Source organism: Platalea leucorodia, assembly GCF_965183815.1.
Source record: "Platalea leucorodia genome assembly, chromosome: 1".
Lineage (NCBI taxonomy): Eukaryota > Metazoa > Chordata > Aves > Pelecaniformes > Threskiornithidae > Platalea > Platalea leucorodia.
Window position 1 is genome coordinate 141,143,432 of NC_138823.1, and position 12,041 is coordinate 141,155,472.

Below are 12,041 nucleotides of genomic sequence, written 5' to 3' on the forward strand. Positions count from 1 at the left end.
TCTGGAGTAGTAAGCCAGTAACTATGGTATAGAGCTGGAGTAATGTACGCCAGTGGTGTTTGGTAAGGTCTCGGACCCATTTTCTTGTTTCTGCAGTATGCTGAAGCGTCCAAATTCTTGCTTTCTCTTATATTTTTCTGCAAATGCTTATTCTCTGGCCTCCTTTCAGCAGTTCAACCAAGGAGGAGTACCTGTAGGTTCTCCTTTACTTATAGACCAGCCGTGGCTGAAGGTGATGCAGTGGAGTTCCTCCAGAACAGCACCCCCAGGTGGACACTCCTGTGGGATCATCTACTCCACTAGCACTGTAAAGTTGTTTCACAGGTGTAAACCTACCTTCTCATCCCAAAGGAGTCATTTCAGATAAACAAAATATGCTGGAGTATGCTGTTGCTGTTATAGTTTCGGTGAGCCGGAGGTGCCACATACATGTTTGCATGTGTGCTTCTTGTTCAGCTTCAAAAAAACATTCGGTACTGGAGTATTAACTCTTTCTAGACCACCATGGAGAAATTGTTGACCTGATAACCAAATAACTGTATATCTGCCACTCTTCTGCCTGGGGAGCCAAGCCTTCAGCTGCTTGAATAACTCGCCACTTACTCTCTCCTGTTTGGGTGTCGGCTGTACGTTCTCCAGAGCAGAACTGTCTCATCTGCTGTAACGTAAGCCTGCTCCTGATTGGAAACTATGGGTGGTGGTAATAAATACCTGGAGAAGGATGTATTTGAGGCACTAAATATTGTATTCATTTAACAGTATGCAAGTGTGGAGAAGAATGGTGAATTCTTCATGTCTCCAAATGACTTTGTCACACGGTACCTGAAGATAATTGGAGATGGTTTGCCTAATGCAAGCACTGTACAGCTCCTTGCAGGTGTGGTGGATCAAACGAAAGATGGGTAAGTGGTTTTTTGAGTTTTTCTTTTTATGTTTTTCATTTAAAAAATACAAACCCATTCTTCCAAAACAATCTGATCCCTGAAGGGCGGTGGGGTTTGTTTTTGGTTTTTGCCTTTTTTTTTTTGCCTGCAGATACATAAAAGAATACAGTATCTTTTAAGTGGATACTGTAGAAACAATGTTTTGGGCTGCATGTACCATTTAGCTGAGCAAACCGCCTTCTGTGTACTACGTATTTTTAATTCATTGAACCTTTTATGTTTTTTGGCTGCATCCCCTAACTCCCTCTTTCCTTTCCTTCCATGAGTCTTTCTGTCTCTGTTTACTTTATGTATTTGTCACAAACACATTCAAATAGCAATCCAAAATAACTTCAGATGGTGTAGGAAGAGATTGTAGAAAAAAGTGCCCCTGCTTTGTTTTGCTGTAGTGCTGTTAAAGGTTTTTGCCACTGTTTTTTTCACATGAGAGGGAGGAGTAGCAACTAAGGTATTTAGGGAGCCACTTTGCAATCTTGGGAAGACAGCAGTGAAGTTGGTTGCACATGGTTTGCATTTGAAAGGCTGACTTTGCCAATAGGCAAGATTAGCTACCCCTCCATCTTCCTCCCCCCTTCTTTAATGAAATCCTAGCTTTTGCTTTTGGTACTTGCCCAGGCAAGCTGTCTCTTCACCCATATGAATGCATTTTTTGAACCCTGCCTTTAAAGTATCTTTAGAGAAACTTTAGAATAATTAGCTGTGGACTTAAAGTCTGTAGTTGTGGCATTTTTAGAAACCAGAAAACTTCAGGCATGACTCATATCAGTGGTTGCAGAGAGTAAAATGTGAGATAAATAAAACATGACTAGAGAATGCAGGCTTCCTAGGGAACAGATGCATGCATAACTGAGAACATTTGCAATAGTTTCTGTGCTCTCTTTTCTGCTCAGCCAGCCTCATGTATCTGGCAGCCGGACACCTTAAACCTTGCAGACAAGTTAATGTGATGATTGTTACCCTGATAAAAGAATTCTGTAAAAGGTTGTATTGGTAACATTGGCATGATGGCAGCAAGAAAGCGGTGGCTTCAGATAGCGTTTGACTGAAAACATTAAACATTTCTCAGATTTCTTCCCTTGGTTCGATGCCTGCAAAACCAGCATTTTCCAAATTGCATGGCTTCAAATCCATTTTGTAATAAGAAGATTGAGAGTATAATCCGTACCTTGTGATTTGGATCTCCCTGACAAGCAGAAGCCGGTGTCAGGAAGAGCAAAATGTAAAACTGTAGCCTATGTGAACTTGTTGACAAGTTGGGATTTCATAACTTGGCATGATCTTGCAGGAGTTTTGTGGTGTAGTATTGAGGTTTCTAATTGCTGCTTTCTGCCATGGGTAAAGACTGTTTCTGCAGTCCAGACTGTGCAGTGACAGGGGACTGCATGTTCCTAATGTCTTTGGGGAGTCTCTTCTGGTATTCAGGCTGTCTTGTTTAGCTGCTATACTAATATGTGAAAGAATGGGGAAAGTTCAGAAAGTGAATAGCATTCCTCTCTCTCTAACCTGGCATTGTAGCATTTTTTGCCATGTGGCCAGGCATTTGTACCTTGTTCTAGTGGTGTATAAAGTAATTAGCAGAGTGATCGTCTGAAGCAAGGGTCACTTGCTTTTTGGTTCCTGGAATGAAATCTCCAAGGCATGGCAATAAGACCTACTGGTCTTCTCCCATTGAATTTTTTCCAACTTGGCAGTTCAGAGCTCCTGGTTTTAAAATGAAGTACAAAACCACTTTTGTTAGTGTTCATTTTTAATAGGCTGGTCAGTGTTTAGAGACTTACACTTGTTAAGGTCACGAGAGTCTGTTCAATAATTCAGCTTTATTTCTAGTATAAAATAGAAGGTAGCTTGCAAGAGCAATGAAAAGTTAATTTTGTTGTAGTGTTAGTGGCTTAAAGTAGTGTGGTTCTGGAAATACTGCTAGGATATTTCTAGAAGCATTTATCCACTATCTCGGATCTCAGTTTTGCTCTGAAGAAGCATTTGTTCTTCATGACTGGTGAGCGTGACCACTCTTCACCAAGAGGGTCGGAGCCCGGAATCACTAGGGTTGTTCCTAGCACTTTTAAAAATGTTTTTAAACTCCTGATTTTGGTGAGAAGTTAGGTATAGGTACTAAGTGTAATCAATGAGAAATACTAAAATGGGTAAGTCACACGGGTGAAAAGCAGACAGCACAAGAGCTTCTCATTCATGAGCAGAACAAATAGATGGGCAAAGAGTTGCTTACACCAGAACTGAAGAAGTCCTGAGTATGAAGTGTAAAGAACAGTAGCTCTTACGTACAGTCTCACTCTGGTTGCTGTGGACAAAATCTCTCATGTAACTCTAGCACAATTCCTGCATTGCCAGAGGTTAAGGATTTGAGGGTATCTACAGGAGTTGCTGGTGGTGTGACAAAGGTAGGAGACCTCTTAAGGCAGACGCCTCTGGTGTTCAGTGAATCTGTTGCCATGGGAGCAAGTTTTGCCTCCGTCTTAAGTCAGAGCATAGGGTTATTTGGAGGTAGGCTTTCCTTCCGTCCTCTTACGGAGGCATCTTTTTAAGGTTTCCTTTACAAAAATGAAATGCTTTTCTTGCTGATGGCCAGAGGGCCTTTCAAAGTAGTCGATCAGTAATAGCACAGATTTTTTAAAAGTGTTATGTCGCATGGCTGTAGTTTCTATGAAACGGTCTAAAGAGCCTTGACTGGTTCCTAGCCTTAAGCTTGTCATTCCTAATTTTAGTTGGAAAAAAATGCTTCCTTTGGCTTCAGCTGGATCAGAAACTCCGCCAAAATGCAGTGGCTTTCTCAAGGCCTATCAGCAACAGGCCAAGCATTTTCCATCCTGCCTACTGGTACATATTGTTTTTCAGTCTTTTGTTGTACTTTTAAACATCTGTCTAGCAAAATAAGTATTTACTGCACATCTCTGTTTGGACTGTAGTAACTAACACTTTACTGAAAAATAGTGTATGCTTTATTTTTAGAAAGGACAAACTATTCAAAAATAACACTTGGAAATGCCAGCATTTTCCATTATTATTTGATATAAATTTATCCTCTAATGCACCAATTTACACTATACTTAGTTTAACTAGGTTGCAGCGTAAAATAATAGATGTGGCTTCAATTTGTGTCCCATTATGTTATCAAGTTTAAATTGCTGATACAGTAAAAACATATGCATTGATTTCTGAAGAAACCTCTTCATCATTGCATTTGTATGTATTATTACAGTGGGTAATAGCTTTTTTTCTTTGCATGGCTACATGCGGACTTTCTCTGGTGGGAATGCATTATGTCTGTGTGGTGCCCAGATACCATGGGTGTGAGCACCAAAAGCAGAAGTGTGGAAGAAAGGAGAGAGTAGTAAATAGTGGTCTCGCTGCACCATACCCAGTTGTTGTGTTTGGACTGTAGCTCTTGTGTGTGGATGTTTTTAAATATCAGGTTTTCAGTCTTCCTGAATAAATTGTGCAGTGTTGGCACTGTTAACGAGGATGTGAAGGTAAAGGAAGACTTCGACCAGTTGGGTAGGATATCTTCAAGACTGAAGTAAAATTCTGTAAACATTTCAGCTTCCTCTTTTAGCACTGTTAAAATCATTAGGTTTTTCTCTGCCTTCGTAACATAAATGAGCACTTGTTTAGTTAGATAAAATAACTCTTAAGTAGTATATTGAAGTCCATGTTAATATGTACTGTGTAATGACACCTAATGATATTCAGTGAAGGGTTATGCTAAACCCAAAAGGGTGATGCTAAACCGGAGAGAAAATGTGTTACCCAGGCAACTACCCTTATGCGGTATAGAGAAGTGAGCATATGGCTATGTAGTACACATTATTTCAGCATCTTTAAGCATTAAGAATCACACGTGTAATTGACTGTGAAAAATTACTGCTCAGTTACTGTATTGTATGGTCATAATAGAAGTAAATGAATACGTCATTGTTGTTAGAATAGATCTGTTGGGAATCACTAGCAGGCTAGTCTACTTAGGGAGCAAAAATACAATAAGAAGAAAATAGCTGGTTTAATTAACATGTAAAAATTGGGTTAATTTGAATTCAGCTGGCACAGCAGATATTAATGCCTCTTCTTTAATAGTCTGGCTAGAACCACACAATTTGTACACTTTTAATCTTCCTAGTACTATGAATAATTGTTTTTAAAAATGGATATGGGGTTATTTTAAACATTTATCTCTGACTTATTAGGGGGATTTATTACTTGCAAGTACTGACAAAGAATGCTTCTACCAGTATAAAATCTTGTAGCAGTGTTAATATGTGAAGTTTTAATCAAATCCAGACCTAATAACATAGAATATGTTATTATAGAATATGTTATTAGCGTGGTGCTAGGATTCTGCTGGGATAGGTGCTGTATTTCTTTTCTGTGCTCTTATCGCTGTGCTGGGATCTGTTGGTAAGGTCATCTGCTGGATGTTGTTTCCCACAAAAAGCGGCTTTATCAAAATGGTGTTGGTAGATATTTTACATTTTTAATTCTAAACAATGCTATTCTAGAGTCTTGTCGCCTGCTATCTATTTTGTTCTTTCTTTGTGCGGGCTTTGTAATCTTTGGACAGAAGAATTCAGTCCTTTGTATCTGGTTGCTGTTGTAGAAGTTGTCAGGTATGTAACCAATAATAACGGATAATAATGAGCTGTAAGTCACATAGTAACAATAAATATGCATAAATGCAAAACTAAGTAGGTTGTGAAATACTGGTTTAAAATTGAAAGAAATGTTGCATTTTTAAAAATTTCTTTTGGCTTAGGAGAGATGGAAGTATCTAACAGTGAGGAGTACTGAGAGCTCCCAAGGAGCTTAAAATAAACGACTCAATGGCCTACCCATGTGCTAACATGTGCATATGTAGTAAGTCTTTGGCTTCTTTGCCAGTAAAGCTTAAGGCATGCTTATATGTTTACTGGCATCGTCAGTTGTGATTTTAATATTAAGAATACCCGAGGAGGTTTCTTTTTATTTATTTCTCACACTACATAATAACCTATGGTGGCAAGTTCCCAGAGCTAATTATTTGTTAGACTATTTCTGACTGTACATATGCTTTCTTTTATTTAGTGCATATATATATTGAGGGAGGTAAAGCAGAACCGCTTACTGGCCTTCTCTGTGCCATGCTTTTTTTTAATGTCCTCTTTTGTTCATCTTGTGTTTTCACGTTCTTCACGGAAATCAGCTTCTGTTACCCTGTGGATGTTTGGCTGCTGACATGCAGCAAGCAGACTTCTGTCTGACTTGAAATTAATTCCTTTAAGACAGGGTGACTGCAAACTGCTGTATAGTCATGGGTCATCGTAACTTGGTGGAATTAATGTCTTTTCCAACCTGTTCAAACACTTTGTTCTTCGCTGTTACTGCATACTGAGTGGAAGTTTTCATTGAACTGGCTGCAGTGTCATTTTGAGTAGAAGTCCTAAGGATACAGTTAGATTCTAAGAGAAAAAAGAAATAATTTTGTTTTGTGTGTGTTTCTTGACGTTTGTTACGCTGAATTTTGTGCTTCTCAGAAATAAATCTTTGTTCCCCAGCTACTGCCATGTGAACCCATTAAAGCTACACGCTTGCTATGCTGCCATAAAGCAGCCTCGAGAGAGGGCAATCTTAAACCTCCCAGACTGCCAGCAGGCCCTGCAGCCACACATTTGAAGATGATTTTAAACTGTACAACCTAGGCATTAAAGAAGTAGCAAAACAGAAGAATGGTTGGCCTTTCCTTCTGTAAGAATAGGAGTTTGATCTCCATTTGAACTCTTGGGTGTGACCCAGAGAAATTAGAACTGCTCAAGGTCTTTGCTGTATCAAATCTACCACTGGAAACAATGCCAAGTTGTCTAATCATGTATTTCTGCTTATTAACTAACTTAGGGAAGGGCACCTCTACTTTTATCTTTGCTCTGCTAATGTGCATTGGGAACCTGGCTGTAATAAAGAATTTGAATAAACTGCTCTTGGGCTGAGGAAGAACGTGCAGACTACTGCTTGAGATTTGTGACTCAACACGCAGGACTGGAGGGCTGTGATGGATGACTAATAAGTTGCTAGCAAACAGATAACACATTCTGATCGGTTCCTTCTGAAGTGAGTGGCAGCATGTAGGTCTTGAATGGATTTGCTTTACAGAAGCCTTAAGTACTGAGTCTTGAGGGAAGTTACTCATATCTTTATTGGCTCTCTGTCTTGCCAGCAGAGGGAGGTAGGCTCCCCCAGAGGGCAGTTAAGTTAGATATTAAAGCTGAGGTGAGTAGCCATGCTGAGCACTTTGCTTATTTTATGTTTTGTTGTGACTTGCTGAGAGGAATAGTTCCTTGCTCAACAAAGTCATTTCCATCTAACAATATAAAGGCCTCCTGACAACATTGGTGATAGGGCATTTTAGGATAAACTTTAATCCCTATTGATAAAATCTTGTACACATTTTGGTTATGATCTTATTTCTTTTGTATAATCTACGTTATATTGTATTTCATTTTTCTGCAAGCAAGTGGTTTCATAGCTCTTCTTTTCCTTTGTCCCTTAGGCTGATATCCTTTCAAGAGTTTGTGGCGTTTGAATCAGTACTGTGTGCTCCAGATGCACTGTTCATAGTAGCCTTTCAGCTGTTTGACAAGACTGGCAAAGGAGAAGTTACTTTTGGTAAGACTGTTCTTAAATGTACACTCTTAATTTAAAAATCCTTACTTACACTAAACTCTATTTCAGTTTCTGTTACCATAGGAAACACAGTGATTGGTAGTGGAACTACTCTAGTGCCAAGCAACTTTCTGGCTGAGTTTTTTTAATCATTTACATGTGCACAATATGAAGTCAAGGTCATGGTCATCTTCATGGTTTTCTCTGGAGAACTGGTCACCTCTCTTTTTCTCTTCCCCAACATGCTTGTGCAGGTCTTTAGAACAGCAGTGAAAGGTGACTATAGGAAATGATTGTAAAACCGCAAGAAAGTTGCCAGAAGACTTGGGTGAATGCTGAGTCTGAAATTACCCTGAATTATTTTTTGTTTAAATTGGCTATATTTCAAGCTGGCTTCCTTTTAAGGCTTAAAACTTTCTTCTGTGAGCTTTTACAGGAATAAATCCATTATTACTCCCCGCTCCCCCCGCCCCCGAAAATTCAGCTGTGCATTGGAGGTGTGGTGTTTGCACTGACAACATGAGAAATATTCAGGCCAGTTTAAAACTTGATTATGGGGACTGTTTATTTCTAGATACTGTAGAAACAGCTTTTGATATCTGCAGGACTGTCTGCCACCTGCCTAATGATAAGGGCCATTCTGTCTGCAAGAGGGATTCAGAAATTAGTTTTGAATAACTTCAGACATTGAGCTTGCACTTCAAAAAGTATGGGGGATTTTTTTTTCCCTAAGTACCTACACTGGATAAAATTGCTATTTCTAATCTGCTACATTTGGACACGGTTATCCTTATGTTTCAAGTTTTATTAAGTGGTTGTTAAACAGTTTTAAGTAAAAGGAAAGTTGGGTGACATTGACTCTTTGTCTTTCCGAAATGTATGGTTCACATGTCCTTTGTCTTTTGCTGGCATTCCCCACACATGTTTTATACTCAGTTAAAACAGCCCTTCCCTTTCCATTTGAACTGACAAGATCCTGTTACCATTGCTTGAAGCATCATTGTATTCCTTCTACCACCTCCAAAAATCTGTATTTGAAGTTGCGGCTGGTGAGAAGACTGTCTCTTCTTGTGTCCATTTTCATTTTTCATTATTATGCTCGTCTGTTGAGGCTGTGAAAGATGTGCTTTTTGTGTGCAATATTACTTGTTAGAACAGCTTTTTAAAAATTACTAGAGATGCTAAAGGATTTGAAAGAATTTCAGGAAAAAGTTCTGCAGATCATAACCTTGATGAAGGAAGTATTTTGTGCCTAACAGTCTTGTGCATGTGTGTGGACAGAGAAGCAACGAGAGACAGCATGCTTTAAAATCAGGAGGGCGCGCATATTTTGCAGAGGTTTTGTTCCAGCACAGACAAACCAGGGTTCCTGGAATGCCTGTGATGTGCAGGTTCTTGTCTGCGTCAGAGCCCCCGGTTGCTTGGAGCGCTCGTTAATAATCTAGGAAGAACTGTAGTCGTTTGATCTGAATGCTGAATCAGTCCGACTTAACTTTTTAACTCTTGGCATTCTTGTTTGTATTTGTCCTGCTGGCAAACGCTTCCCTTGGGGTTTGACACAGTGAGTCAAGGGATTTGTTGGGCATTTGAAGTCCATTGAAGTCCTTCTAGTGATGAGAGAAACTTCTATGCCAGGCTGTATTTAAGGTATTTGAAAGAGGAGGCATGCCAACATTGGCAGAACCTCAGATAGCTTTTTTAAATTCCTTCCTCTCCCCCTTTGAAAGCATAAATGCATTTGTAACTTCTGTATAGTACCTTGTGGCTACCACCCCAGCAAACGCCTGGAGTGGGGAGGATGTGAGCGCTGTCTCAGTGTTGTGCATTCTCAGCAGAGACGGTTGACCTTTAGACAAAGCTACTTTCTACTTTCTGTCCTAAGAAAAAAGCTTTTTTTTCTCCTATTATGAAAAAAAAAAACACCCTAGTATTTTCACGAATAAATTATTACAATGCTGTCCTGTAACTTTGCCACTCAGTGCCTCAGTCATGCGTCTTTGAGGTTAATTATGAGATCTTTTTCCATTGACTTGAATGAGAGTGGGATCAAGTCCTTATCAAGGTTAGGAGACTTAAATAGGGGTTTTGTATACTGTGGAATTACAGTATGAAAGGAGCAGAAGAAAAGGGAAAGGATCGTTTTTCACTATACTGCTGTTAAGTGTAGTATCTCAAGGATCCCATTTTAAGTCTGTATCTCATTTTATTGTTGTAAAGAAACAGCATGGCTTATCTGTGCAGTCGTTGTTTTTCTGTATACCGAGGTAATGGTATAAATATTTTAGCTTATACCGAACAGAATATAGGGCTTCCCAGCTGTGAACTTCACATTTTCTACTAAGCAAATCATCCAAATCTTATTCTTCTACAGGTGCACTTAGCTTGGCACCTTTGTAAAACAAATTAATAATGGGCTTTGCATCAATGAGCTTTTACACTGAGTGCCACATTCAGGCTGTGGATATTTAGAGAAATGCTCTGGGTAAAGAAGTTCCAGTATTTAATACTTTACACTTACTTTTCTTGAAAAATGCTGCACTCTAACTTCTGGGTTGGAAATGCCTTTGCATTTTAGCCATATGTTGACATCTCTACAATTTTAAATGTTTCATTTCTTTCAAGTTACAAGTTAACTGTACCTGGTTCTTTGACAGAGCTAGCATCTATTTAAAAGGGCTGGTCCGCAAGCAGTGTGTGTCTGGGAGGGGGGAAGTATTCCTAGTTTATTGCTTTTTGAGGTGAATGAAATGGCCACTAGTAAATTAGTGGCCAGTGGCTGACTGAGACTACACCTGGCCGTTGCATCATGTCGTAGATTTATCTGCTGCTGAAGTGTCAAAGCTTTGACAGTTTGCAAGGAGTTAAAGCTCTCAGCAGGAAAGTGGGAGGAAGTTTAGCTGGCTTTTAAATTCGAGGCAAAGAGCAAACCATTGCTTCTTACTGTTGAGTGTTGACAGGCACATAAAAGCTGATAATGTAAGTCCAGGGGTTTAAGAGACTTAGTAGAGTTGCTTTTTTTTGTCGTATGACTGTATTTTAATGCCTCATTAAAGAAGCAGAGCCCTTTGAAATTCTTTACTAGATGGCATTTAAAAAAGGCGAGAGGGTTGGGTAAAAATGTCAGTGTTTAAAAACTAAGTCGTCTTAACCTCCATCTCTAATTTCGGATGGATAAATGAAATGATGGGAGCTAACAGTTCTGAGCTGTGAATAACGCAGCGGTGAGATCCAGGGACTGGAACTTTCCTTTTCTTGTACTGGTTCTCGCAGCCCTAGTGAAGGGCAAAATAAGTGTTGTCCATGTTGGTTTTGATCACAGAGAAAGGAAAGGCACAAAAAGAGATGTGATTGCCCGAGTCTGTGCTGCCAACTGGCGTTGAACCTGGCTTTGAAGATTTTAATTCTGATTTGTTTTAAAATAGAATTTCCACCAGACAGAAGTTCTTGCTCTTGTACTTAATGAAATGTAGCTGCGGTATAGTGTGTGTTTTTCTGGTTTTGTGTGTTTTTTGGTTTTTTTTTTTTTTTTTTTAAAGGTCCTGTAATTCAACCTGAAACTGTTTCAAAATGGATGCTACGCTGTGCTGCTTTGAGAAATATGAGTATGCTGTAAAACAAGTCAGTCCTTTAATTTAAAAAAAAAATGCAAAAGCTAAAAAAACCCCCCAAGCCCAGAAAAAATGCGAAGGGATTGGGGAAAGCAAACCCAAAATTGTTGCTTGTTTAGCATAACAGCTGCAGAATCGAGCAATGTATTCTGCTTTTGTCTCAAAACAAAACTTTATTTACATGCAGACATCAGCTATTGTGGGTCTCTGCTTCTGTTATTAATTATATCAGTACAGTTCTTAGATAAGCACATTAATTAAGGATACATCTTACTAAGCACTTCTGTTTGCTTATCTGATACTTGAATTGCCTGAATGCTTGTTTGTAAACTTTCTAAAAGCACATAGCACTTAACAGAGGTTTAAATAGCTATACAGCTATTGTGATGAGCTTCAGAGTTTTTCCTCTTGTGATAGTGCTCTGATGCTTTTTTAATATGCAAAGAATTATTACAGGAGTCTCACAATTGCTTTCCTGACCAAAGGAGTAGGTTCAGACTGTGTGAGCTAGCTCTTGCTTTTGTTACAGAGGATTATTTATTTTATGCTTTGCCCTGTAATTGCTTGGTATGACTTGGCTTTCCTTATGGGATCTGTAATTCTTTTTTTTTTTCTTGCACAACACCTAGCTTAGTGATGTCCAGCCTGGTACGCTCAATACCATGTAAAGCAAGGAAAAGCTAAATCTGAACTACCAAAATCAATTGCTGAGGCTGTAAGCTTTGATCACTTGATAAATTGCAATATTCAGTATTTCTCAGTGAAATTTCCATTGCTTCTTCAAATTGGTTAGAAACCATTTGTAGCTAGTGATGTGTTAGCTTACACCTACACAGTGAAACAT

At 39.1% G+C, this 12,041-nt stretch overlaps 1 protein-coding gene across 4 annotated transcripts in view; it reads left to right on the forward strand.

Moving 5' to 3' along the window:
* SLC25A13 (solute carrier family 25 member 13) overlaps positions 1-12,041 on the forward strand; it is a 102,390-nt gene that overhangs the window by 27,580 nt on the left and 62,769 nt on the right. For 3 of the 4 annotated variants that reach the window (XM_082335954.1, XM_082335956.1, XM_082335955.1), the window contains 2 exons: positions 760-902; positions 7,477-7,592. In XM_082335954.1, the coding sequence (XP_082192080.1) occupies positions 760-902; positions 7,477-7,592 (259 nt within the window). Of the gene's footprint in view, positions 1-579; positions 666-759; positions 903-7,476; positions 7,593-12,041 lie in introns of those variants that run through there. The other variant, XM_082335957.1, reaches the window with a different exon arrangement.